Source organism: Rhinatrema bivittatum, chromosome 8 (assembly GCF_901001135.1).
Source record: "Rhinatrema bivittatum chromosome 8, aRhiBiv1.1, whole genome shotgun sequence".
Lineage (NCBI taxonomy): Eukaryota > Metazoa > Chordata > Amphibia > Gymnophiona > Rhinatrematidae > Rhinatrema > Rhinatrema bivittatum.
The window spans coordinates 74,420,465-74,445,572 of record NC_042622.1 but is presented as its reverse complement, the minus strand read 5'-3'; the positions used below and the strand labels follow the sequence as shown (position 1 = coordinate 74,445,572).

At 44.7% G+C, this 25,108-nt stretch overlaps 1 protein-coding gene across 7 annotated transcripts in view; it reads right to left on the bottom strand.

Annotated features, from left to right (window-relative positions):
* Window positions 1-25,108, bottom strand: part of NDRG3 (NDRG family member 3) — a 219,394-nt gene that overhangs the window by 61,367 nt on the left and 132,919 nt on the right. For all 7 annotated transcript variants that reach the window (XM_029614181.1, XM_029614180.1, XM_029614176.1 and 4 more), the window contains 2 exons: window positions 18,878-18,964; window positions 10,522-10,578 (listed from right to left, as the gene is read on the bottom strand). In XM_029614181.1, coding sequence (XP_029470041.1) covers window positions 10,522-10,578; window positions 18,878-18,964 — 144 coding nt within the window. The remainder of the gene's footprint in view (window positions 1-10,521; window positions 10,579-18,877; window positions 18,965-25,108) is intronic.

Below are 25,108 nucleotides of genomic sequence, written 5' to 3'. Positions count from 1 at the left end.
ATGAGAATAAAATCTATGTTACAGTTTAGATACATGGGAAAAATACTTGTCACATCTTTGTACAGCAACCATCAAGATTATGTCTACAAACAATGCCCCTTTATAGTACTTTATTTTTAAATGTCTGGTGGGGTGGAAAATTATGCACTTCTAAATTCCAAAGAAGAATATAAATGCATTCAAGAAAATACAGGAAGGTATATATAAAAGGGTGGGGTGATCAAAGAAAGGGAAATGAATAACTGAGCTCAAGTAGATGGGTTTCTCCTAGCTCAGGATTAGTTCCTAGATTGAAATGAGAAGGTTATAGTGAGTTCCCTGCTTTGTGAAATATTTTTATTTATTTTTATTTAAAAAGTTTTTTATACCGTCATTAAGTTAGGTACCATCATAACTGTTTACAATAAGGCACGAATATTAATAATGGAACAGATTATTTATAAATTCTATCACTATACATGTGCCAAGACTATACGGTAACAAATGTTGTTATAAAAAACTCATAATTGGATGTGTTATGTTATGTCCATTTATTTTGTAGCGGTATTAAAGTAGAGAATCTCTCATCTTATTCTAGTAATTTAAGATTAAAAAAATGAAATAGGATATGTACCCGTGTTGGTTTGGGTAGTGTGTTTAGGGTGTGCTGCCAATCGCTTTTCTTTTCTCCCCCAGTGTTCTACTCTCCTTTCTCTTTGTTGTATGCTTGTTTAAATAGCCATGTTTTTAAATGTTTTCTGAAGGTTTTGATGTCTCTTTGTAAGCGGATCTAGACGGGCATGGAGTTCCATAGCATAGGACCTGCTAAGGAGAGCGCTCTTTCCCTTACTTGGGTTAGTTTGGCTGTTTTGATTGAGGGTATGGTCAGTAAAGCTTTATTTGCTGATCTCAGGTTTCTGTTAGGGACATGTACGTGGAGGGCTGTATTCAGCCAATCAGCTTTTTCATTGTGTATTGACTTATGTATTGTACAAAGGATTTTATACTGTATTCTTTGCTCGATGGGTAACCAGTGTAATTCCATTAGGGTTTCAGTGATGTGGTCTCTTTTACCAGTCAGAATTCTGGCGGCCGTGTTCTGCAGTATTTGGAGTGGTCTAATTGTTGAGTGTGGTAGTCCAAGTAGGAGGGCATTGCAGTAATCAGTGCTTGCGAAAATAAGAGCTTGTAACACTGAATGGAAGTTATTTGTTGTAAGTAGAGGTTTTAGTCTTCTGAGGGTCATGAGTTTGGCGTATCCTTCCCTTACTTTTAATGATATGTGTTGTTTTAGGTTAAGTTCTGTGTCAATTATTACCCCAAGGTTTCTCATTTTCTAAGTTAGTTGGATTTTTTGGTTGTTTTTGAGTGTGATTGGGTTTTGGATGATTTCAATGTTTTTGTGTTCCAAGAGTAGGAATTCTGTTTTCTCTATGTTAATCACTAGTTCCATCTGATTTAGTAATTGTTTGATGATATCCAGGTACATATTAGCTATGTTCAGGGTCTTTTCGATTGTATCATCAATGGGTAAGATGATTTGGATATCATCAGCGTAAATTTAGTGTGATATGCTTAGACCAGCTAGAAGGTGACAAAGTGGTAAGTAGGTATATGTTGAATAGGGTGGCCGATAAAGCTGATCCCTGTGGGACTCCAGTTTGAAGTTTTATTTTATTTGACATTACATCTTTTATCTGCACTTGGTAGTATCTGTTGTCTAGGTATGATCGAAACCATTTGATTGTTTTATTTCTTAAGCCTATTTCTTCTAATCTATGTTATATATGTTGACACATTTAAGTACTGCAGTGACTTATTTGAAGACAGAAAATATGTACCACATAAGATTTATCACAGCAAGCACTGCAGCTTAACAACACTATTCCAAGACTTGAACTATGAGGAGCAGTAGAGACAGAATTGATATGAAACAAAAAATATATTCAATTTGACATGGTCAAGTTTTACACTGACTAAGTTAGCACTGGGTACCAAAAAAAAATCATAATCTCTATACTTCACAACTCCCTATGATATTATGAAATAATAAATGTTTTCATAAAGTGCACTATATTTTTTAAATACCGTACTCAAACACTTTTGTGAAATAATAGTATTTATAAGATAAAATGAGTTCCCTGTACATACCCGGATCAGTTCAGACTCCTGGGTTTTGACCCTCTAGCAGATGGAGACAGAGCAATTACCATAACAAAGCTCCGCCTATAAATACAATGGTGCCACCTAGAGTCCAGCAGTATTCTTCTGTCTCCAGCAGATGGTGGAGGTGCCAAACCTACAGTCTGGGCTGTGTGCTTACTTGGTTATTCTTGTGTTTAATTAGTTTAGGGGTTTTTTTGTCTTGTTTTCTGGCTTAAGCTTTATTAAAGGAAAAAAACCCCCCAAAACAAGAGAGCATAAGAAAGCAGCTTGTGGCAGCACAGTGGTCGTTAGCCTCCCAGGAGGTCATTAGGTTCTGAGAGAGCCATCCCCTGCTGGTCTGAGGCAGCTGCTTCAAAGGGTCTAGGGCCCTACTTCTCTTCTCAGCAGCTTGGGTGCGATACCGGGGAGCCCGGCTCACTCCACCCGAAGGGATCAGCACATTGGACCACTGCTGGCAAGTTTTATAATTAAAAAAAGGAAAAAAAAAAAAGTTTCGTTTTCTCCCGGGTCGACTCTTGCTCTCTCTCTCTCCCCTCCCTGTCAGCACGGCATTTGCTTTTTGTTTTTCGCTATTTCTTCATGATTTTTGTCAAAATTTGTTGTATTTTGTTTAATTTAATATTTCTGTCATAATTCGATGCCGCGTTCATCAGTTTGCCGCGCGTGCAGGTTGGCCCGCGCACGACTCTCTAGGGAGGATCTTTGCTCTGATTGCATCCTGGTCGGGGAGGGGTCGTTGGGCGCCAGAAAAAAGTAAATTCTGCAAAACTAGCAAAAGCAAAATCTGCCCGAGTCCCTGTGGGGACCTCTGCTGCAATTCACTCTAAAGCTGATCTGTTCCCTTTCAGTGTGGGAACGGGGGCTCTTTTTCAATCTTTCAGGGTTGTGTCTAGTGCAGCACTGGGGGAAGGGAAGGGATTTTACCTCTTCCTTTTTCTCCCCAGCAAGGTGTTCCAATGGACAGGGAACCTTCACACCCTATTTCCCCTGCCATGGAGGATAACCCCAAGGGGGCCTCGGACTCCTCTTCCTCTTCACAATTTGTGTTGTTGCTCCATAAAGCTTACAAGGTGAGGAAGTTAGGGAAGCTGCAATCTGGCAAAAAGGATGTTTCTCAGAGTTCCAAGTCCTCTGCTAAGAAACGGTCTACCCTTAAGGGAGGTGTGGAGCCTACTCAGCCTAAACGTATCCGATCAGGGGTTTCCCAGATTACTCCAGATACTTCTAGTCAGGACACTGATCCAGATGACCCAGACCTCCAGCCTAAACCCCCGCAGGGGGTGGGATGCAGACTCTGATTTACAGCACCACAGTGCAATGCGTGGGACGCATGCTGCAGAGGGGGATGACCCAAAGGTGGTGTGTGCCTTTTTAGAAAGGAGGAGTTGGGTCCTCTTATTCCTGCTATTTTAGCTGAACTGGGCATTGAATATCCCCCGGAGGAATCTAAATTGAGTGCTATGGATCTTGTGTTGCTGGGTCTGAGAGGGCCTGCTTCTTTTTTTTCCTTTTCATTTCTCAGCTACAGATTTGCTTTTCCGAGAATGGGATACCCCGGATATGGGTTTGAAAGCGAGTAAGGCCATGGGCAAGCTATATCCTCTGCCAGAGGATGCTTTAGAGCTGCTTCGAGTACCCAAGGTAGATGTGGCAGTATCCGCTGTTACCAAGACCACCACAATTCCGGTCACTGGAGCTGCAGCACTCAAGGACCTGTAAGACAGGAAATTGGAAGTGCAACTTAAAAGGATTTTTTTGAGGTTTCTGCACTGGGAGTGCATGCGGCTATTTGCAGCAATTTCACCTTACGAGTGGGTCTCTGCTGGGTTCAGCAATTGCAAGCTAATGCTGACTTATCGGATGAAGAGGCGGTCCAGGCAGGTCGTCTGGAAGCTTTGGTGGCATACAGCGTGGATGCACTGCATGATCTTTTGCGCACATCAGCCAGATCCATGGTTTCAGCTGCTCAGCTCGTAGGTGCCTCTGGTTGAGAAACTGGTCCTTGCCCTTCAAAGGCAAACTACTTTCGGTAAGATCTAGAAGATATGATCCAATCTCTGGGTGAGAATAAGATTCATCGGTTACCAGAAGATAGACCGAAATCCAGAGGTTCCTTTGCCTCTTGGGCCAGATTCAGAGGGAATCGAAGATTTCGCCCATCTAGACCGCCTGCAGCCCCTTTTAGGCAAGCTCCTAAAAGGCAACAGACTTGGTCCCAGTCCTTTCGGGTCAATCGATTTGGCAGACCTGGTAACTCCCAGTCTGCTTCCAGGGCAAAAGCATCACAATGAAGGGGTGCAGGTCCATTCCTTGGTGCCGGAGATGGGGGGCAGACTGTCCCTGTTTTACAAGGAATGGACCAAAGTAACGACGGACCAGTGGGTCCTTACCGTGATAAGAGACGGCTATGCTTTAGATTTTGCACAGCGTCCTCGGGACCGATTTCTAATTTCTCCCTGCGGTTACGAAACCAAAAGAAGAGCGATGCAGGACACTTTACAATGACTTCTGCAACTAGGAGCCATCGTCTCAGTGCCTCCAGAGGCAAGAAGGAAGGGCTGTTACTCCATTTACTTCATAGTGCCAAAAAAAAGAGGGATCTTTTTGGCCCATTCTGGATCTTAAGAGTGTAAACAGATGTCTCTGGGTTCCCCGGTTTTGCATGGAGATACTTTGGTCTGTCATTGCCTCGGTTCGCAAGGCAGAGTTTCTAGCATCCTTAGACCTAACGGAATCTTCACATAGGCATTCGGTCAGACCACCAGAAGTTTCTTCAGTTTTCAGTTCTGTATCAGCATTTTCAGTTTCGGGCTCTACCCTTCGGTCTGGCTACAGCACCCAAGACATTCACCAAGTTGATGGTGGTGGTGGCAGCCCATCTCCGCAGAGAGGAGTTACTGGTGCATCCTTACTTGGACTATTGGCTGATCTGTGCTAAGTCAAAAGCACTGAATTGCCAGGAGGCAATTCAGAAAGTACTTCAGCTCCTGCAATCCCTAGGCTGGGTGGTCAATCTCGCCGAGAACTGACTAGAGCCCACTCAGTCGTTGGAATATTTGGGTGCTCTTTTCGACACTCAGCAAGGCAGAGTTTCTCTTACCATGAAACGCATCTCCAAGCTGCAAGTCCAAGTTCGAGGTTTAATGCTCAAGCACCCACCCAGAGTCAGAGATTATTTACAGGTTCTCAGGTCGATGACTTCAACATTAGAACTGGTACCCTGGGCCTTTGCTCATATGAGACCTTTACAGTCCACATTACTTTCCCGATGGAACCCAGTCTCCAAGCTTTTTCATCTACCTTTACCACTTACTGAGACAGCGTGAGCCAGTCTCGATTGGTGGTTAATGACGGACAATTTAACCCGAGGAGTTCCCCTGGAGGTGCCCCACTGGACAGTGGTCATCACAGACGCCAGTCTCTCAGGTTGGGGTGTGGTATGCCAAGGAAGATCAGTGCAGAGACTTTGGTCCTCCGAATAGCTCTGGTCGATCAATCAACTGGAAACCAGGGTGGTATGGTTAGCATTGCAAGCGTTCCATCTTCTCCTCCAGGGCAAGTCTGTCAGAATTCTCTCAGACAATGCGATCATGGTGGCGTACATCAATCGCCAAGGAGGAACCAGAAATCAACTAGTGGCAATAGAAGCTTGCCAATTGATCAGCTGGGCAGTGCTAAACTTGGTGAGCACAGCAGTGTCTCACGTCACCAGCGTGAACAATGTGCAGGCAGTCTCTCTCAGTCATCACTGGATAGATCCCGGAGAATGGGAGCTGGTGGAGACCGCCTTTCAACTCATATGCGATTCATGGGGCACATCCAGCATGGACCTGATGGCAACTTTTCGGAATGCCAAAGCGCCGAGGTTCTACTCTTGTCGCAGAGAGACGGCAGCAAAAGGGATAGATGCCCTAGTGTTGCCTTGGCCCGCCGAGGTTCTGTTGTATGTCTTCCCACCTTGGCCATTGATCAGCAAAGTGCTCCAGCGGGTAGAGATCCATCCAACGGAGGTCATTCTGATAGTAGCTCTAGAATGGCTGAGACGTCCCTGGTTTGCGGACCTTCTCAATCTTGCGGTGGACGGGCCTCTGTGGATTCCAGTTCTCCCAGACCTGCTGCATCAAGGGCATGTTTTTTTGGAGGACGTTGATCGCTTCTGTCTAGCAGCATGGCTTTTGAAAGGCAGAGGTTAACTTGCAAAGGCTATTCTCTGGCTGTGATAGTTACGCTTCTCCGATCGCGTAAGACTTCTACCAATCTCACATATGTTAAGAGTATGGAAAGTTTTTGAGTCTTGGTGTTTGGACCGTGAGGTTGTGCCTACCCGGGCCTCGGTGTCAGATATTCTGTGTGTTTTTTTACAATCCGGTCTTTCTAAAGGGTTGTCATGTAGTTCTCTCAGAGTGCAGGTTGCGGCACTTGGTTGTTTGCGTGGTTCCATCCAGGGTGTAGCATTAGGGGCACATCCGGATGTAGTTCGATTTCTTAAGGGAGCAAAACACTTGCGTCCTCCGCTTCGGCATCCTTATCCGTCGTGGAGTTTGAATTTAGTCCTCACTGCCCTTTGCTCGGTGCCTTTTGAGCCTTTGAAGAGATTGACTCTAAAAGATCTTACCTTAAAGGTGATTGTTCTAGTGGTCATTACTTTGGCTCGTAGGGTGTCAAAACTCCAGGCGCTTTCCTGTAGGGAACCCTTTTTGTGGATTTCGGACTCTGACATTTCTTTAAGGATGGTTCAGTCTTTCTTGCCGAAAGTGGTTTCCTCTTTTCATGTCAACCAATCGGTGAAGCTGCCGGCCTTCAGGGACTTAAACCATTCAGATCCTTTGGGTAGTGACTTGCGGAAGCTTGACGTTCACAGAGCTTTGCTGCGTTATCTTGAGGTTACCAATGAGTTTCATGTGACTGACCATCTTTTTGTGCTGTGGAGCGGTCCTAAAAGAGGATTGCAGGTGTCCAAAGCTACTATAGCTCGTTGGCTAAAGGAAGCTATTAGATCGGCCTATCTCCTTCGTGGTAGATCCCTTCCTACGGATCTGCGTGCCCATTCTACTCGTTCACAAGCGGTGTCTTGGGTAGAGTGTCAGATGGTATCACCGCAGGAAATTTGCAGGGCGGCTACGTGGAAATCTCTGCATACTTTTGCGAGACATTACAGATTGGATGTCCAAGCTCCAGTTTCAGGAGGATTTGGAGAGGGAGTGCTTCGAGCAGGCCTCTCCAGATCCCATCCCAGGTAAGAAAGCTCTGGTAAATCCCAGGAGTCTGGACTGCTCCGGGTACGTACAGGGAAAGGAAAATTAGTTTCTTACCTGATAATTTTCGTTCCTGTAGTACCACGGATCAGTCCAGAGTCCCGCCCATCAGAGGCATGGAAGAATGGGAGAGTCCGCTCTGTTCTTATTTATTTCGTTATTTCAGATTGACAGATTTTTAATGTTTTGTCCTCAAGTGGTTTTTTTCAAGGTTCAAGTCCCAGGAGGGTTCAGTGGACCAGTTTGTTTCTTTTATTATATATAGTTATGATGGTTTTGAGAGTTCCATTCTGCTTTGACATTGAGTAATACTGCTGGACTGTAGGTGGCACCATTCTATTTATAGGCGGAGCGTTATGGTAACTGCTCTGTCTCCATCTGCTAGAAGGGGTGGGGGGGGGGGGGGGCAAAATCTAGGAGTCTGGACTGATCCGTGGTACTATAGGAACGAAAATTATCAGGTGAGAAACATTTTCCTTTTAAAGTCAGACTATGATTACAAAGAGAGGATTTCTCTGGTAAAATAGTATCAGTTTTTCTACAGATGACAGGTCCTGCTTAAATTATAAAGTTTCTAAAGAGTTTTTTTGATTAGGTAATAAAATCATAGGGAACTGTGAAGTATAGAGGTAGTGATTTTTTGGGGGTAATTTTTAATTTTATTCAGCTAATTTGGGTTACATATACAACCAACCCAGGAAGTCCTAACAGAATGTAAACACTGCCTAGTGCTGCAATATAAAAAAATCTTATATTCCTTCATACTGTAGTAGCAAGAATATAAGAAATGTCATGCTGAATCATACCAAAAGGACCATCAAGCCCAGCATCCTGTTTGCAATAGTGGCCAATCTGGGTCAGAAGTACCCAGCAGATCCCAAAGAGTAGATCTAGTTTCTTATGCTCACTCTCAGGGATAAGCTGCAGTTTTCCCTGGCTAAAAATTGTTTATGGATTTTTCCTCTAGCAGCTTGTCCAAACTTCTCTTAAACCCTTCTATACTAAATGCCTTGACCACACTCTCTGGCAACAAATTCCACAGCCTAACTGTACATTGATTGGAAAAAACCCCAAAACAAAACACTTTATACAATTTATTTTAAATCTGCTGTTAATTTCATGGAGTGTTTCCTAGTCTAGTATTATGTGAAAAGGTAAATCACTGTTTCCCATATACCTGTTCCATTTCACTCATGACTGTATCAACAGCCGTCTCTTCTCCAAGCTGAAGAGCCCTGACCTGTTTAGCCTTTCTTCATAAGGAGTTGTTCCTTGCCTTGTATCATTTTTGTTGCCCTTCTCTGTACCTTTTCTAATTGTTACATCCTTCTTGATATGGGGCAACCAGGACTGCACACAATGTAGGCAGAGGTATTCTAATATTCACAGGTTAATTCACTATTTCATTCCGAATAATCCCTAACATTCTATTTGCTTTTTTAACCGACAAAGCAAACTGAAATGGGGATTTCAATGTATTGTCTACAGTGACTCTAAGATTCACTTTCTGGGTGATTACTCCTAATTCAGAAACCAGCATTGTGTACATTAAATTAGGACTCTGTATATGTCACTTTGCACTTGACCTCATTAAATTTTATCTACCATTTAGATGCCCAGTTCCCTAGTACTGCAAGGTTTTTCGGCAGTTCCTCAGTCTGTGTGTTTAACTACTTTAATAGTAGTTTACAGAATAAAAAGACCAGTTGACCCATTTAGTCTGCCTAGTTATTCCTATCCACACTGAAGGACATCACAGCTTTACCAGTCAGCTTTTATTTCTTCATCTTCCTGTGGGTTCTCTACAATCCTGGAAAGAATCCATCCCCCAATCCAACACCCAGAATACCACCCCATCCTTTATCATAATAATCAAGAGAGCCGTAACTCTAAAAATCCAGCCTTTCAGGTCTACAAGGCCTTGCTGAGCATTTCCCATCCATCACCAATTTGCCGATTCTGACACTGTTGTTTCTTCGAGAGTTGTAGCTTGCTGATACCAACATGCTTATCCAATAGCCTGCAGTAATGCTATGATGTATTTTATTTATTTATTCACATTTATATGTTGCCAATACCTTAGACCATGGCAAGGAATTCTAAAATGTGGGTGCAGCTATTGAAAACGTACAGTCTCTTGTATCTGCAAGCCTAGTCTGTTGGGCCATAGGCACTTCTAATAGTGCTCTCCGTGAAGAGCAAAGAACCCTACTTGGATTATAAAACTGCAACATGGCATTAATCCAGGGGAGTGAGTTAATGGCAATAATTTATGAATTAATATAGAAATTCTGTATTTGACTCTCCCCTGGACTGAAAGCTAGTGGAGGTTAAACAAAGCAGGAGTAATATGATCTTCGTATTAAGACCTGTAATAAGATGGGCTGCGGCATTCTGTAGGAGTTGCAGTGGTTTCATTGTTGTACTGCCTTCCTCTACTCTTTGTTTTATTCTTTTCACCTTTCCCATTGCCTCTGCTCTTCAGAGAGAAGGGTGGTATATTTGCAATACTGCAACTTCCCATTCCTACTACTGTTATAGACTATGACAGTAGGAAGGACTGGTCCTATCCAATCTGCCCAGCCCCCATCTCCAGTGTAGCACCACATACCCCAACCTATATCTGACTCTTCCCTCACTTCTTCACTACCAGGGATCCTTATGCTTATTCCATGCTTTTTTGAATTCTATTATTGTATTTGTTTTTACCACCTCTGCTGGGAGTTCATCCCATGCATCCACCATTCCCTCCGTAAAGAAATATTTTCTAATGTTGCTCTTGAATTTACCCCTCTGGAATCTCATACTATGTCCTCTTGTGCTCGAGTATTCTTTTAAAAACAGAAAATTACAGCTAAAATTTACTTATGTGAATTATAACATTTTACTCGTAAAATGCTATCCTTGTGTTGATAATTCTATAGTTTGTATTTTATTTACAGCGCAGGCCAATGAAAGCTGCATAAATTGCACACCTATATATATATATATTTTTTTTTTTTAAAATAAATCTGCAGCTTTCTAGTGATCAGAACTGAATACCATCAATCTTCTGATGCCTATAATTAAATGGGTTAATGTAAATCTGATTAAATAAATTATAGAAACAGCTTTAACTCACATGGCCAAAATGGTGAGCCAGTACGATATCCACCAAGTTGGTTGTCCAGTTTGAGAACTAAAAAAGAAACAAATGATGTTTTCTGTTTAGCACACTGGCCAGGTTAGCTCCCCACACACAGAACCAAAACAGTCATTCACACATTTCAGTAGAGACATGCCACATTGATCAATTCAAACGTCCTTGGTAGGAGGTCCTACACTGTAGATTCGCTCTGGGCACTATAAATCTTTGCTCATCTGGCTAGTAGTTGTGGTGGCAATGGATGAAGTGTTGAGGGAATGTATGGTGCATATGGGAGTCATAGATCAGCTGGAGCCATTTTTAAAGATGGCACCGGTGGAGCTGTACCCAATATGGCGGCTACCGGTCCGCTTGAGTTGACCTCTTCGCTGGCAATTGTTGATATCAAAACCGCAGTCCTGGAAGCGCTCGGGCCGGATCTTAAACAGATTTTTTCCATGGTTGCTGAGATTTCGGCCAATTTAAACAAATTTGAGACGTGGGTTACCGAATTAGAAAGCCGTGTCTCGGATAACCAAGATGGCTTCCGGGGGGCACAGATTGATATTGTGGACTGAAGGCCTCCGTGGAGAACCATGCGGCAAAACTAGAGGATCTTGAAAACCGATCTCGCATGTCAAATTTGCGCTTCGTCAGGCTGCCCAAGACGTTGGAGGATTGGAACCTGCCTGCCGTGTTGGAGGAATGGCTGCGTATCGAGCGGGTCCACCGCTTAGGGCCTAGTCACCCAAATGCCACTAGACCGCGAGTTGTGGTTGCAAAAGTGTTTAATCTTGCCCACAAGTATGAAATATAATATAATTGCGATGGAGAAGGTACAGAGAAGGGCTACCAAAATAAGGGGAATGGAATAGCTCCCCTATGAGGAAAGACTAAAGAGGTTAGGACTTTTCAGCTTGGAGAAGAGATGGCTGAGGGGGGATATGATAGAGATGTTTAAAATTATGAGAGGTCTAGAACAGGTAGATGTGAATCGGTTATTTACACTTTCGGATAATAGAAAGACTAGGGGGCACTCTATGAAGTTAGCATGGGGCACATTTAAAACTAATCGGAGAAAGTTCTTTTTTTACTCAATGCACAATTAAACTCTGGAATTTGTTGCCAGAGGATGTGGTTAGTGCAGTTAGTATAGCTGTGTTTAAAAAAGGATTGGATAAGTTCTTGGAGGAGAAGTCCATTACCTGCTATTAAGTTCACTTAGAGAATAGCCACTGCCATTAGCAATAGTAACATGGAATAGACTTAGTTTTTGGGTACTTGCCAGGTTCTTATGGCCTGGATTGGCCACTGTTGGAAACAGGATGCTGGGCTTGATGGACCCTTGGTCTGACCCAGTATGGCATTTTCTTATGTTCTTATTGCAAGCGGTCCGTGCAGGGAATGATTTGACTTACGAAAATGCACAAGTGCTCATATTTCAGGATTTTTCCACGGTGGTGGCGGCACAGCGGCGGAACCTGGCCCCTATCTGCTCCCAGCTGCTGGGGCAGGGCACGTGGGCCTCTTTACTCTATCCAGCTAAGCTGCGCGTTCTCACGGCCATCGGAGTCTCCTGGTGCACCACTGTGGAAGAGGCCAAAAAATGTTTAAAAAAGAGACAGTGCCGGCAGCTGTGGTGACCCCAGCAGAGTAGGGCCCGTGACTAGACCTGTTCGGGTGTCTGGGCTTCTTGGTGGGTTTTTTTCTCTCTCTCTTATCTTTATTGTTGGGCTGTGGCCACCCCTGTTTAGCTATGGCTGCCTGCAGATCAGACTGGTACTGTTGCGCGCTTTTGCGCATGATCTCGGGCTCATCCAGTTTTTTTTTGTTTCATATGGATCTGCCTAGTTTGTGACGGCAGGGCTCAACGGTACACAGCCGGTGAATTTTACGAGATTGGTGCGCTGTGATTCCGGCAGTTTTCTTTGAGGTTTGTTTTTTTTCCCCTCGGGGGCCCTGGTTCCCATGAAGTGGGTAATCCTGCTGATCTTTGGCGCTGAGGTTAAGTAGGCCCACACTGTCCAGGTCAGTCCCTGGTGATTTTATTTGCTTCCCAGGGCTATGGCAGGGACTCAGCAAGAATTTGAGGTCTGGGCCCAAGGGGTTGGTCGTTTTTGGGTTTTTTTTTTTTTAATTTCTCTTCTCTTTGATATTATAGCCCCTGGCCTGACCACGGTACATCTATGCATGTCCCCCTTTGGATAGAGGCCTTTCTTAGACTCTAGTGGTAACTTCAGGGGGGTTGGATATCCTCCAAGCTTATGTTCTCATTTTGATGATCTCTGCACTATTTTGTCTATATTTACAAAAGTTTGTTTCACATATTGCTATTGCTCTTTATGCTCAGTCTTAATGCTTTGTTACAATTGTTTGTATTCATGTTGACTGAGCGCTATTTGGTACGGATGGGGTTGTGATGTGGGGGAGGGGGGCAGACCGGCATGGGAGTGATCTCGTTCCCTATTATAGGGTGTGGGAGAGGTTAAATTTTCCAAGTGACCATAATGTTCAGAACTGTTTCTTATGTTCTCACGCTGGGGTGGCATTCCTTGGAAGTCCTGTATTTCGCAGTGGGGGGTCTCAGCTGGCAAGGCCCCCACTGCGGCTCAACTTTGATAATACCTCTGTAGTAGCCTGTTCCTTCATGTGTCTCTAGTAATGTAATGGATTTAATGACTTGGAATGTATGCGGGATAAACTCGCCTATCAAGAGGTCTAAGATACTCTCCTTACTCAAGCGGAAGAAAGTTAAGCTTGCTTTTTTGCAAGAAGCGCATCTAAGTGATGCAGAGCATGAAAAATTGTACAGATATTGGGGAGGAGGAGTGTATTATGCCTCTGCCACCACCAAATCGGCGGGAGTGGCCATTTTGGTCCATAAGAATTTGCCCCTTCGTATCTATCAAGAAATTAAAGACTCATTGGGACGCTATGTAATTTTGGTAGCAGAGCTCCACCAGATTAAGGTAATACTATGCAATCTTTATGCACCCAATACTTACTGTCCCTGCTTTTTTCGAGAGATTTTTCAACTCTTATTGCCTTATGTAGATGACCTTCTCATTATGGGGGAGGGGATTTTAATACCATTTGGGATGGCCGTCGGGGCAGTGTGCCGGCTACGGCAAGGGGCCTGACTTCTTGGAACGTTCCCTGCAATTAATTGATGTTTGGCATCTTTTGCATCCGGGGGAAAAAGACTTTACCCATGTTTTGAGAGCTCATGGCTCTCTGTCCCAGTTAGATTTCTTAACAAGTGTAAGTCAGGTATCCAAGGTTTGCGAGGTGACTATAGACGACATTATTATATCCGACCATACTCCGGTGTGATTGCGGTGGGGAAGTCTTATGCTACTTCTTTTTCTTGGCACTTTCCATTCTACTTAGCCAGTGATAGTAAGTTTCAGGAATATCTGCGTGCTAAGTGGAAGGAATATGCAGTGCTCAATGCCCAACATGCGGCTTTCCCGACACTATTTAGGTATACTGCTAAGGCCATGGATCACAGGCTACTTGCTTGGCGGCTCAATTGAAAAGGGCTAAGGCCTCCCTGAATAGCGCTAATACTAGCGCGGCCAGAACACACTTCTTGTCCATCCAGGGGGAGTTGAATACACTGTTGCATCAGCGTGCCCGAAAGAGCTTTTTATTTTATCAATGTAAACTCTTTCAACATAGTAATAAATCTGGTAGGTTGCTGGCCAGCTTGGTGCGCACTGCCAGTGGTTCTCGCCCCGCGATACGTGCGCTCTCAGGGTAGATGCCTGCCGCTATTCTGCGGAGGTTTAGAGACTTTTATAGTAGTCTCTATACTTCCAAAGGGTGGGACAGGGAGGTGTGGTCTTAATTTTGTTCCCAATTGGGTCTCCCATTGCTAACGGAACAGCAATATCGGTTAAATATGCCAATTTCTCTGGACTAGGTGACCTCAGTCATTCGGGAGGCTAAGCGCCTTAAGACCCCAGGCCCGGATGGCTATGGTGCGGAATTTTATAAGTGTGTGGCAGACCTAGTGGGGGCCCCTTTGGTTGGCGTTTTTTATGAGCTGCTGCAACTAGGTTCGTTCCCCACCCACGCAAACACGGCTCATATTACCCTTATTCATAAGTCGGGGAAGGATCCCTCACTTCTGGAGTCCTATCGCCCAATATCTCTCATAAATTTTGATCAAAAGATTCTCGCTAAAATTTTAGCTGAGTGCCTGGCGGTAATATTGCCTTCACTTATCGGACTGGACCAGGTAGGCTTCATCCGTAAACGATACTTTACGAATATTGGTAAGAGCATATTAGTCGCAATGGCGATGTGCCAGTATATGGATGTCCCCTTTCTTACTATTTGTTTCGATGCTGAAAAGGCATTCGATCAGGTGGAATGGGAGTATCTTTTCTTTGTGTTACTACTAATGGGCTTTGAGGGGCTTTTTCTTGCGTGGGGTACCCGCCAAGGTTGCCCTCTCTCCCCTTTATTATTTGTCCTCCAACTCGAACCTTTATTAAAAGCGATTCAGCTGGCTAAGGGGATCAAGGGCATCCGGTTCCTGTCCGTCACTTTTAAATATGCCGCTTTTGCGGATGATCTTTTGGTCTTCCTTACTGACCCACGTAGATCTCTCCATCCTCTGCTCCAACTTATGCGGGCCTTTGAAGTCTTCTCCGGCTTAGACTTAATATGTCCAAATCTGTGGCTTTGGCTTATCCAGAGGACCTCTCTCGAACCTGGGGGTAGGATTTTCCACTTAAATGGGCTGCTGCTTCATTTACATACCTGGGGATTGTTATCCCTAGAACGCTCGAGCACCTGTATAAATTGAATGTCTCTCCTTTACTCCAAGCTACTCAGGATAAGTTGCTCAATTGGTCTACTTTGCCGCTGTCGTTGGGAGGCAGAGTTAATATATTTAAGATGATGATTCTCCCGAAGTGGCTATACCTCTTCCAGAACTTGCCTCTCCAGTTGCATCGACTGGAGCTGGCGCAGCTTGATAAGGCTCAGCTCCATTTCTTTTGGAGGGGTGGGAAGGCTCGGATCCCCTTGACTTGGATATGAGAGCGGTGGGGATGGGGGGAGGGGGGGGGGGTTGGTGGTTCCTGACCTGGCACTTTATAATCTGGCTAGCAACCTCAGGGTTATTAGAGACTGGTTATTGGATACGTCCACCTTTCTAAGTGCTCGGGCAGATGGGACGTTCACCGGCTCTTTTTCCCTTAAATATGTCTTGCAATCCTTGGCTAGTAAGCTTCCCGCATATCTGGTGCACAGTGTTATCACTCGCCCTATCCGCACCTCGTGGCGGAGGCTACTGAGTATTCTCAAGTCATAAGAACATAAGAACATAAGAAAATGCCATACTGGGTCAGACCAAGGGTCCATCAAGCCCAGCATCCTGTTTCCAACAGTGGCCAATCCAGGCCATAAGAACCTGGCAAGTACCCAAAAACTAAGTCTATTCCATGTAACCATTGCTAATGGCAGTGGCTATTCTCTAAGTGAACCTAATAGCAGGTAATGGACTTCTCCTCCAAGAACTTATCCAATCCTTTTTTAAACACAGCTATACTACCTGCACGAACCACATTCTCTGGCAACAAATTCCAGAGTTTAATTGTGCGTTGAGTAAAAAAGAACTTTCTCCGATTAGTTTTAAATGTGCCCCATGCTAACTTCATGGAGTGTCCCCTAGTCCTTCTACTATCTGAAAGAGTAAATAACCGATTCACATCTACCCGTTCTAGACCTCTCATGATTTTAAACACCTCTATCATATCCCCCCTCAGTCGTCTCTTCTCCAAGCTGAAAAGTCCTAATCTCTTTAGTCTTTCCTCATAGGGGAGTTGTTCCATTCCCCTTATCATTTTGGTAGCCCTTCTCTGTACCTTCTCCATCGCAATTATATCTTTTTTGAGATGCGGCGACCAGAATTGTACACAGTATTCAAGGTGCGGTCTCACCATGGAGCGATACAGAGGCATTATGACATTTTCCGTTTTATTCATCATTCCTTTTCTAATAATTCCCAACATTCTGTTTGCTTTTTTGACTGCCGCAGCACACTGAACCGACGATTTCAATGTGTTATCCACTATGACACCTAGATCTCTTTCTTGGGTTGTAGCACCTAATATGGAACCCAACATCGTGTAATTATAGCATGGGTTATTTTTCCCTATATGCATCACCTTGCACTTTTCCACATTAAATTTCATCTGCCATTTGGATGCCCAATTTTCCAGTCTCACAAGGTCTTCCTGCAATTTATCACAATCTGCTTGTGATTTAACTACTCTGCACAATTTTGTGTCATCTGCAAATTTGATTATCTCACTCGTCGTATTTCTTTCCAGATCATTTATAAATATATTGAACAGTAAGGGTCCCAATACAGATCCCTGAGGCACTCCACTGTCCACTCCCTTCCACTGAGAAAATTGCCCATTTAATCCTACTCTCTGTTTCCTGTCTTTTAGCCAGTTTGCAATCCACGAAAGGACATCGCCACCTATCCCATGACTTTTTACTTTTCCTAGAAGCCTCTCATGAGGAACTTTGTCAAACGCCTTCTGAAAATCCAAGTATACTATATCTACCGGTTCACCTTTATCCACATGTTTATTAACTCCTTCAAAAAAGTGAAGCAGATTTGTGAGGCAAGACTTGCCCTGGGTAAAGCCATGCTGACTTTGTTCCATTAAACCATGTCTTTCTATATGTTCTGTGATTTTGATGTTTAGAACACTTTCCACTATTTTTCCTGGCACTGAAGTCAGGCTAACCGGTCTGTAGTTTCCCGGATCGCCCCTGGAGCCCTTTTTAAATATTGGGGTTACATTTGCTATCCTCCAGTCTTCAGGTACAATGGATGATTTTAATGATAAGTTACAAATTTTTACTAATAGGTCTGAAATTTCATTTTTTAGTTCCTTCAGAACTCTGGGGTGTATACCATCCGGTCCAGGTGATTTACTACTCTTCAGTTTGTCAATCAGGCCTACCACATCTTCTAGGTGATGACCGTGTTTGTGCTTATCTTTTGCCAATTCGTGGCAATCCTGACTTTCTTCCTTGTTCTCAGACAGCTGCCTTCCAGCACTGGGACCTTAAGGGCATTACTCAGTTGGGCCATGTGTTATCCACTGCTGGCCAGATTTTGCCCTTCTCGGAGCTTGGGGAGCTGTAATGGCCTTTCGGCGACAGCGGTCTTCCCATATCTACAGCTTCAACACTATGTTGGATCACTGTCCTCCAGTTCCCGACAGGCTTCGACTTTTCACGCTCTGGATACTGTTTTTTTCTTTCGAAAAGTCTACAGCACCCTCTCTATCGAATTATTAAAAACTTCTAAAGCAATTAACTATCATTGATACCTGTGCTAGTCTGGTGGAAAGGTGGAATAAGGATGGGGTTTTTGTGGTCACTGAATTTATACTTCGAGCCCGTTTCCGACGAGTTTCCCAGATCTCGGTAAACATGTATTACAGGGAAATGCAATATAAATTTCTTCGGCGTAGTTACGTTTCGGCTCAAGGAGCATTCCACTTGAGGATATTGTCCTCTGCTGACTGCGGGCGATGTGGGCATCCGCTTGGCACCTTGTCTCATGCCTTTTGGGAATGTCCCCCTACTCGAAGTCTTTGGGTTAAAGTGGTCCATTATCTTGAATCCCTGCTGAGGTTGGGACTCCCGCTTTCCCCTATGTGGTTACTTTTTGGATGCAATTCTCCTTTACGTGTGTGAGATAAGGGAGCTCGATTGTTCATTCATAAGGCTAGTTTGGTGGCCAAAAAGGTCATTTTACTACATTGGCGTGATGACCATCCTCAGACATATTGGACCTGGCGTAATTGTCTACACCGCATGATGTCACTGGATGCTGCGACAATGAAGCAGTCTCCGAGACATAAGAAGTTGTTTCTGGCTGTCTGGGACTCTTATCTACAATCATTGCCTCATTGATCCTGCAGCTTACTTTTAAATGAGTGGAGCTGAGCTGGTAGGTGTCAACTGGGTTGCCTATTTTGAGCCAGAGTGATGGACATTATATGGACAAAATTGGTCATGGTTCTTCTATGGGGGGAGGGGAGGGGAGTTTGTGGATCAGGATGATTTGTCATTATGAGAAACTTTGGTTATTCTAACGGAGAGTGTTTCAGGAACTCTACACCTTTCCATACTGTTGTATGACTCTATAATACTAATAAAAATTGTTTCACACTAAAGAGAGTCCTAAATATAATAAATTAGCATAGACATTTATTTTGTTCTTGGAGTTCTCTATTTTTGTCTGTCATATCAAATATAGTTCAAACAGTATTTGCATCCTGTGATTGTTTCCTTTCCTTCCCGTACTCACCTTGGATGCTGCCCAGTCAATCCAGCCTTTAGAGCAGGGATCAATGTTGATTAATAGAAGTCCCTCTACCAAGTCAGAGTGATCCAGCTAAAACAAAAGAAAATAATTCAGAGTTTTATTTTCAAAGAAAAGTGAAGGAATAGCAAAAATGTAGCATTCTCAATTATATGTGTATTTAGACTAGAGGTGTACGGATGAAACCAACCACTTTATATTTTTTATACTCAGGGGTGTCCAGTTCTGGTCCTCCAGGGCTGCAAACTGGTTAGGTTTTCAGGATATTCCTGAAGAAATGCATGAGATAGATATGCATATAGTTAACATAGTGTGAATGCATATCTATTTCATGTATATTAAGCCAATAGGCTGCAGAGAGAGAGACAGGAGTAGCAGAGAAACAGAAGCACTTCCTGCTTGCCCTCCCCTGACTTTCTTCCTGGTTCTCAGACGGCTGCCTTCCAGCACTGGGACCTTAAGGGCATTACTCAGTTGGGCCATGTTATCCACTGCTGGCCAGATTTTGCCCTTCTCAGAGCTTGGGGAGCTGTATGGCCTTCCCATATCTACAGCTTCAACACTATGTTGAATCACTGTCCGCCAGTTCCCGACAGGCTTCGACTTTTCATACTCTGGATACTGTTTTTTCTTTCGAAAAGTCTACAGTGCCCTCTTATTGAATTATTACAAACTTCTAAAGCAATTAACTGTCATTGATACCTGTGCTAATCTGGTGAAGAGCACGGAGCTCTCAGCTCCCGTTTCTCAGGACTGCTGGAGATGATACTAGAAGTGCGCCTATGTCTGTGTGTGCAAGAAATGAGAGCATGTTTGTTGGTTTTGACTTGTTTGAGTACGAAAGGGCAGAATGTGAGTGTGCGCTAGTTGTGAAAATGGAGAGTGCATGAGAGTGAGTAGGCATGATAGTTTCACTTATACCATTCACATGCCTAAGGAGGAGAAAGGTGAGAAGGGTTTGGCAGTCTATTTTGGAAGATATCTGGTTAAGTGGCACTCAAGCTTTAAAAAACAAAAACACCCCAAAAAACAAAAAACCTTGATCGTGGGCCTCTTGGCCCAATTCTCACCCCCCCCTAAATTTGAAACACTCCTGCTAGCCGAGTCCATAATGCCCCCCATCCCTTCCAATGAAAAATATATAAAGATTAAAATGACTTTCTTGGTGCAGGCCCTCCCTTCTCCCCAGGAAATGGAATTTAAAATAAGGTCTTCTCCCTACCCACACTCCCAACCCTAACCCTTCCACCTACCCGTATCCTACTGAACACGGGGGGGGGGGGCGGGGGCGCATTTTCAGCATCAGGATCGCAATACCATACAATTCCAGATGCTTCCATAATTGCTCTGGCAGCAGCACTGGAAGTATAAGCTATCAGAGTTAATGTTCAGCAGTGGCTTTTTCATGCACAAAATGTGGCTCTGGGCCTGTTGGCCACGGAGCAGCACTGCAGAGGAAAGGTAAGGGCTGGAGCCAGAAGCACACATAAAAGAACAGAGAAGACCCATTCTGCTTGTTGCTCAATGTCTCCAACAGTATTACTGGTTGCTGCAGAGATTTGGGGGTGGGTGGGTGTGTGTGTGTGTGGGGGGGGGAATCAGAAGCTTTTCTCTGCTCATCCCTGCTCTATTCCCCCTCCACCAACTGCAAACAGCAGCTGTGGAGGACAGATGGGCAGGGGTGAGGCTGAAGCTGACAGGATAGCAAAGAGCCCGTTTGCTTTCTGCTCTAACCCTCCATCTTGCATAAACTCCCCCACCTCATCTGCTGCCTGGAGTAGAGGACTCTCCTCTGGTCTGTTGTCTGTAGGGGAAGAGCTAGAGTGTACACTGTCCCAGATCCAGCAATTCACTGTGCTCCCAAGACTTATGATTCAGCTGACAGCAGAGGGGAAGAGGGAATCACCCAGCGTTCCAGTCAGGCCAGAATCATTTATGGCAAGGGAAAGGAGGTGACTGTTGAAAGGGGGTGAGGGGAGAATGGGGTCAATCTAGTTGATGAATAGTTTTGGATGGGCAGTGCATGAAGTGAATGATGGAGGTGAGGGGTGTGAATGCTTGAAGGAGAAGGGGTGAATGCTTCTTGGGGCAGTGATGTGAAAAGGAGGGGGGGAGGATAACACAAGGAGGAGTTTATGTTGAGGAAAATGAGGAGGGAGTGAATATTGTTTCCATCCCCATCTTCCTGAAGTCAGCGATGCGAATTGGACTGTCTGGTACCTTATTCCTCCCTGTGGTCCAATGTTGCCACCTGTTCTCCAACAGGTGTGAGGGGAGCAGGGCTTGAATGAAGGAAATAGAACAACCTATCCTGGTTCTCTCTCCCTCTAAGAGTCATGTGTGGGGAGTGGAGGTGATCCGAGAGAGCAGAGATGGAGACAGAACGTATTCAAAAGAATTGGGAAATGCAGCAGAAGGGCCTGAGAAAGCTAAGGGGGAGGGTATGTGTGCAAGAAAGCTGTGATGGTGACTGGAGGAGGGGGTGAAAAAAATGGTGTCAGGGTGGTGCAGAGATGGCGATGAGGGGGATGTGTGAGAGAGAGTCGGAAGGGCTGATTGGGTTGGGGGGGAGGGAGGGGAAGGATGGGTGTCAGCAATCCTCAGATAGTGAAGGTGGAAGAGAGGGTGAGAGAGCCAAAGGTGGTAAAAGGGGAGAGGGAGAGTAACAGAGCCAGAAGGGATGATGTGGCAAAGGGGAGGGGGATGGAAGCCAATGGTGTGATGGAGTGAGAGAGCCAGAGATGGTGACTAGGATGGGGAAGCATTTGAGAGACATATGGGGAGGGGGCAGTACAAGAGGAGATGAATGCCTCTGGGGGAATGACTGGAAAAGGGGTGATAGCAGAAGTGTATATGAGAGAATTGGAGAGGGCACCAGAGAGGTCAGAGGGAAAGAGTGAGAATAAGAGGGGGTGGGAGCAGTGGAGATACCGGTGCTGAGAAAATGGTGAGGAGAGAGGAGGGGCAAAATAGAACAATGGGTGGGAGGTGTTAATGTTGGGCTGTCAAGCTCCTGTCATTCCTGTGGGGGGTGGGAGCAGGTTAGGAGGATTGAAAGACAGTTGAGGGGAAAGGTGGAGGGTTTGAGAAAGAGAGAGACTGTTAGGAATAGGAAGGGAGAGAGGAATAGGAAGAGAGAGAGAGAGAGTGGTAGGAACAGGTTTGGGGAATTAAGAAAGACTTCTGGGAACAGGATGGAATTAGAGACAGATGGTGAGGACAGGGTGAATTGATTGAGAGAAAGTACTGTTGGAAAAAGGGTTCCCCCCACCACACACCTGTCTTGTAAATTGTAAGGCTATTTTGATACTGTACATTCTGATTCCTTGGCAAGTGAATATGTAAGTTTAGCCATCCCTGGACTAAACCTTAGCCAATTAACGGGCCGATACAGTAAAGCGCGGCCACCCTGTTTCTAACCCGCTTTGGACGCACAATTTGGACGCATAAGGCGAACCTGTGATTCAGTATCCGGTTTTACGCGTCCTTACCGCCTGCTGAAATGGACGCATATTCGTCTCCGCCCGCCACATGTATATGAATTGTTAATGATCGATTTAGCTATTCCCTCCGATACAGTAACATGCACCCAGATTATCGCCTTTTTAACCAGCTTATTTGCCGCGTCTTTAACCTGCATATTTACCACCTACCCTGACCCTGGCGTTAGTATGGTGTTCAGTCAGCTTCCCGCTGCCTTGAGAACCTGGCTGGACGTCCAAGCCGTGACCTCGGACGTCCGGCCGGACCTTCATGGACCTTCCCGCTGCCTTGAGCTGTATCTTTGCCCCCCTCTGGATCTCCCTCCTTCAACCTCCTCTGCACAAAAGTCATTTAAAACATGTTCCTTTCACTATAGTGCCGGGCGGGCCACGTCAGCTGGGAAGGCCCGATCTGGGCCTGCTTGCCCTGCCACCGCAGGCATAGAATCAGAGTTTTAATTTCATTAGGAGGCGCAGTAATCCCTTCTCCACGGCTGCAAATGGAGTGGTGGAAAGTGGAACATCATCAATCTCTTTTGCCAGCCATGACGTGACTCAGCTGACCGAGGTGATAAATGGGGTGAAGAGGACGAAGACTGACTCTGTAAATAGCTGTTATTTCCATTCTAGAGCCTTGAGCGCCCGGCTGGACGTCCAAGCCGCGACCTCAGACATCCGGCTTGGACGTCCAGCCGGGCGTTCAAGGAAGCAGGAAGGTCCATGACATCCGAGGTTGCGAACCTGAAAATATGAATTATAAATTGGATTGGGAGTGCTAAGCTCAATTCAAAGTATCTCTCCTGACCTACAGTGAAAGTTTGCTCAACATTGGGAGTATTCAAGCACACAGCCGGATTTTAGGGTGGGAGAAATTGGGTGATCGCCCGGGGTACCGCCAACATCACCCATTCTGTGGTTGCCTGGCCGCAAAGGATCCCAGCCTGCCGCGGTTGGAGAGAGGTCCGGAGACCATGCAGGACACTGTCCCATTGCAGCGGGGGGGGGGGGGGAAGAGACGATTTTCGCCCAGGGCACCATGTGTCCAAAATCCGGTCCTGCTCAAGCACCTACAGAGCTGGCACTTATGATTATAGTCATGTAATCTGTACTTCTCAAACATCTGACTCTTTCCAATGAAGCTAGGTACTTCCCAAAATGAATGTCCTTGAATCAGCTTCATCTCGCACCTATGGGATTCTGTTGTTGGCTCCCCACCCGGGACGGCCCCCTGTATGGGTTCAGCTCTGGAAGCAAGGCCGGAGAGTGAAGGGAGCCCTGCTCTCCCCCCCCAGTGAATGGCTCAGATATGCATCCTAAAAGGAGTCCAGTGGCGGTACTTATCTGACCTCATTTTCTATAAAACCCGGAGGTTAGACCGTACGACATTCAAACGAATATAAATATCTATACAAAAGTATGGGAGCATGGAAACACTGCTAGAAATTAACATCAAGGGGGGATGTGGGATGGAGAAAAGGAGTCATTTGGACGTCCGAGGTCGCGGCTTGGACGTCCAGCTGGGCGCTCAAGGCAGCGGGGTCTGTAGAAAAGAACCATCCACTTACCGTGGAATGACATTTTGAAATGACAGGTACCAGCGCACCCTGGATACTGTATAGGTGCTGTATACCGCTCTATACAGTAAAATGGATTGCGCACGCCTTCTGCTTCATGGGACGCGCTTTGGAAGCCGCTTGGATTTGCGTCTAATTTGAATACTGAATCGAGCGGCATGTGAACCAAAATGTGCGCGTGGCAAATGAGCGGACGCCTGGCACTGCCGCACTGTTTCTTACTGTATCGGCCCATAAGTGACAACATTCAAAAAAATCTATTTAGATCGATAACCTGCGAGTTGTCTGGCTAAATGCCTTTAAAAATAAGGAGGTCAATATTCAATGTCCATGATTCATAAAATCTTTTTACCCTTGCACCTATTTTTTTTTCTTTTGTCTTAATTCTATCATACTCTCCCTTTTTAAATGTATATGCAATTGCAGTAGTTTTACTCAATATCTTCCCTTCAGTGACTGCAATTTGATTGCAACCTGATTGCTATTATTTAGCGACCCTGCCACAGTACTCCCTTGTAGCAGGACATATATTCCATTGGGAGCTAGATCTAAACTAACTGCTACTCTCCTCAGTTCTAGGACCAGCTGCTCCATGACATTAATTTATAGCATCTAAAACCTTAACCTCTCTAGAATGTCCTGAGACACTGATCTAATCAATATTGGAGCAATACTGGGAAAATCTCCCATTATTGTGCTGCCAATTTTATTTGCCTTTCAAATTTCAGTTAGATTTTCACAGTCTGTTTCTTCGTTTAAGCCAATGGATGTTAGTATACACACATCTTTGTATACTCTTTCCTGTCACAAACAGAATTTCTTACCATAAGGATTCCACAGTGCATTTTGTTTCCTGCAGGATTTTTATCTTGCTTGACTATGCCATCCTTTATATACAGTTGCCCTCCCACCCATAAATTTGATCTGCCCTGTCACATTGATATGATTTATATACACTGGTATCAGTATCCCATTGGTCTTCCTTCTACCACATCTCTGAAATGCCTATACTGTCTGCATCCTCGTATAATGCCATACATTCTGACTCTCTAGGTCTTGCCTTTCAGATTTCTGGTATTCAAAGATAGACATTTTAAATTATATATTTTTTTTGTATTTTTATTGCTATTTGTGTTCACAAACTTGCTTATTTTCAAAAG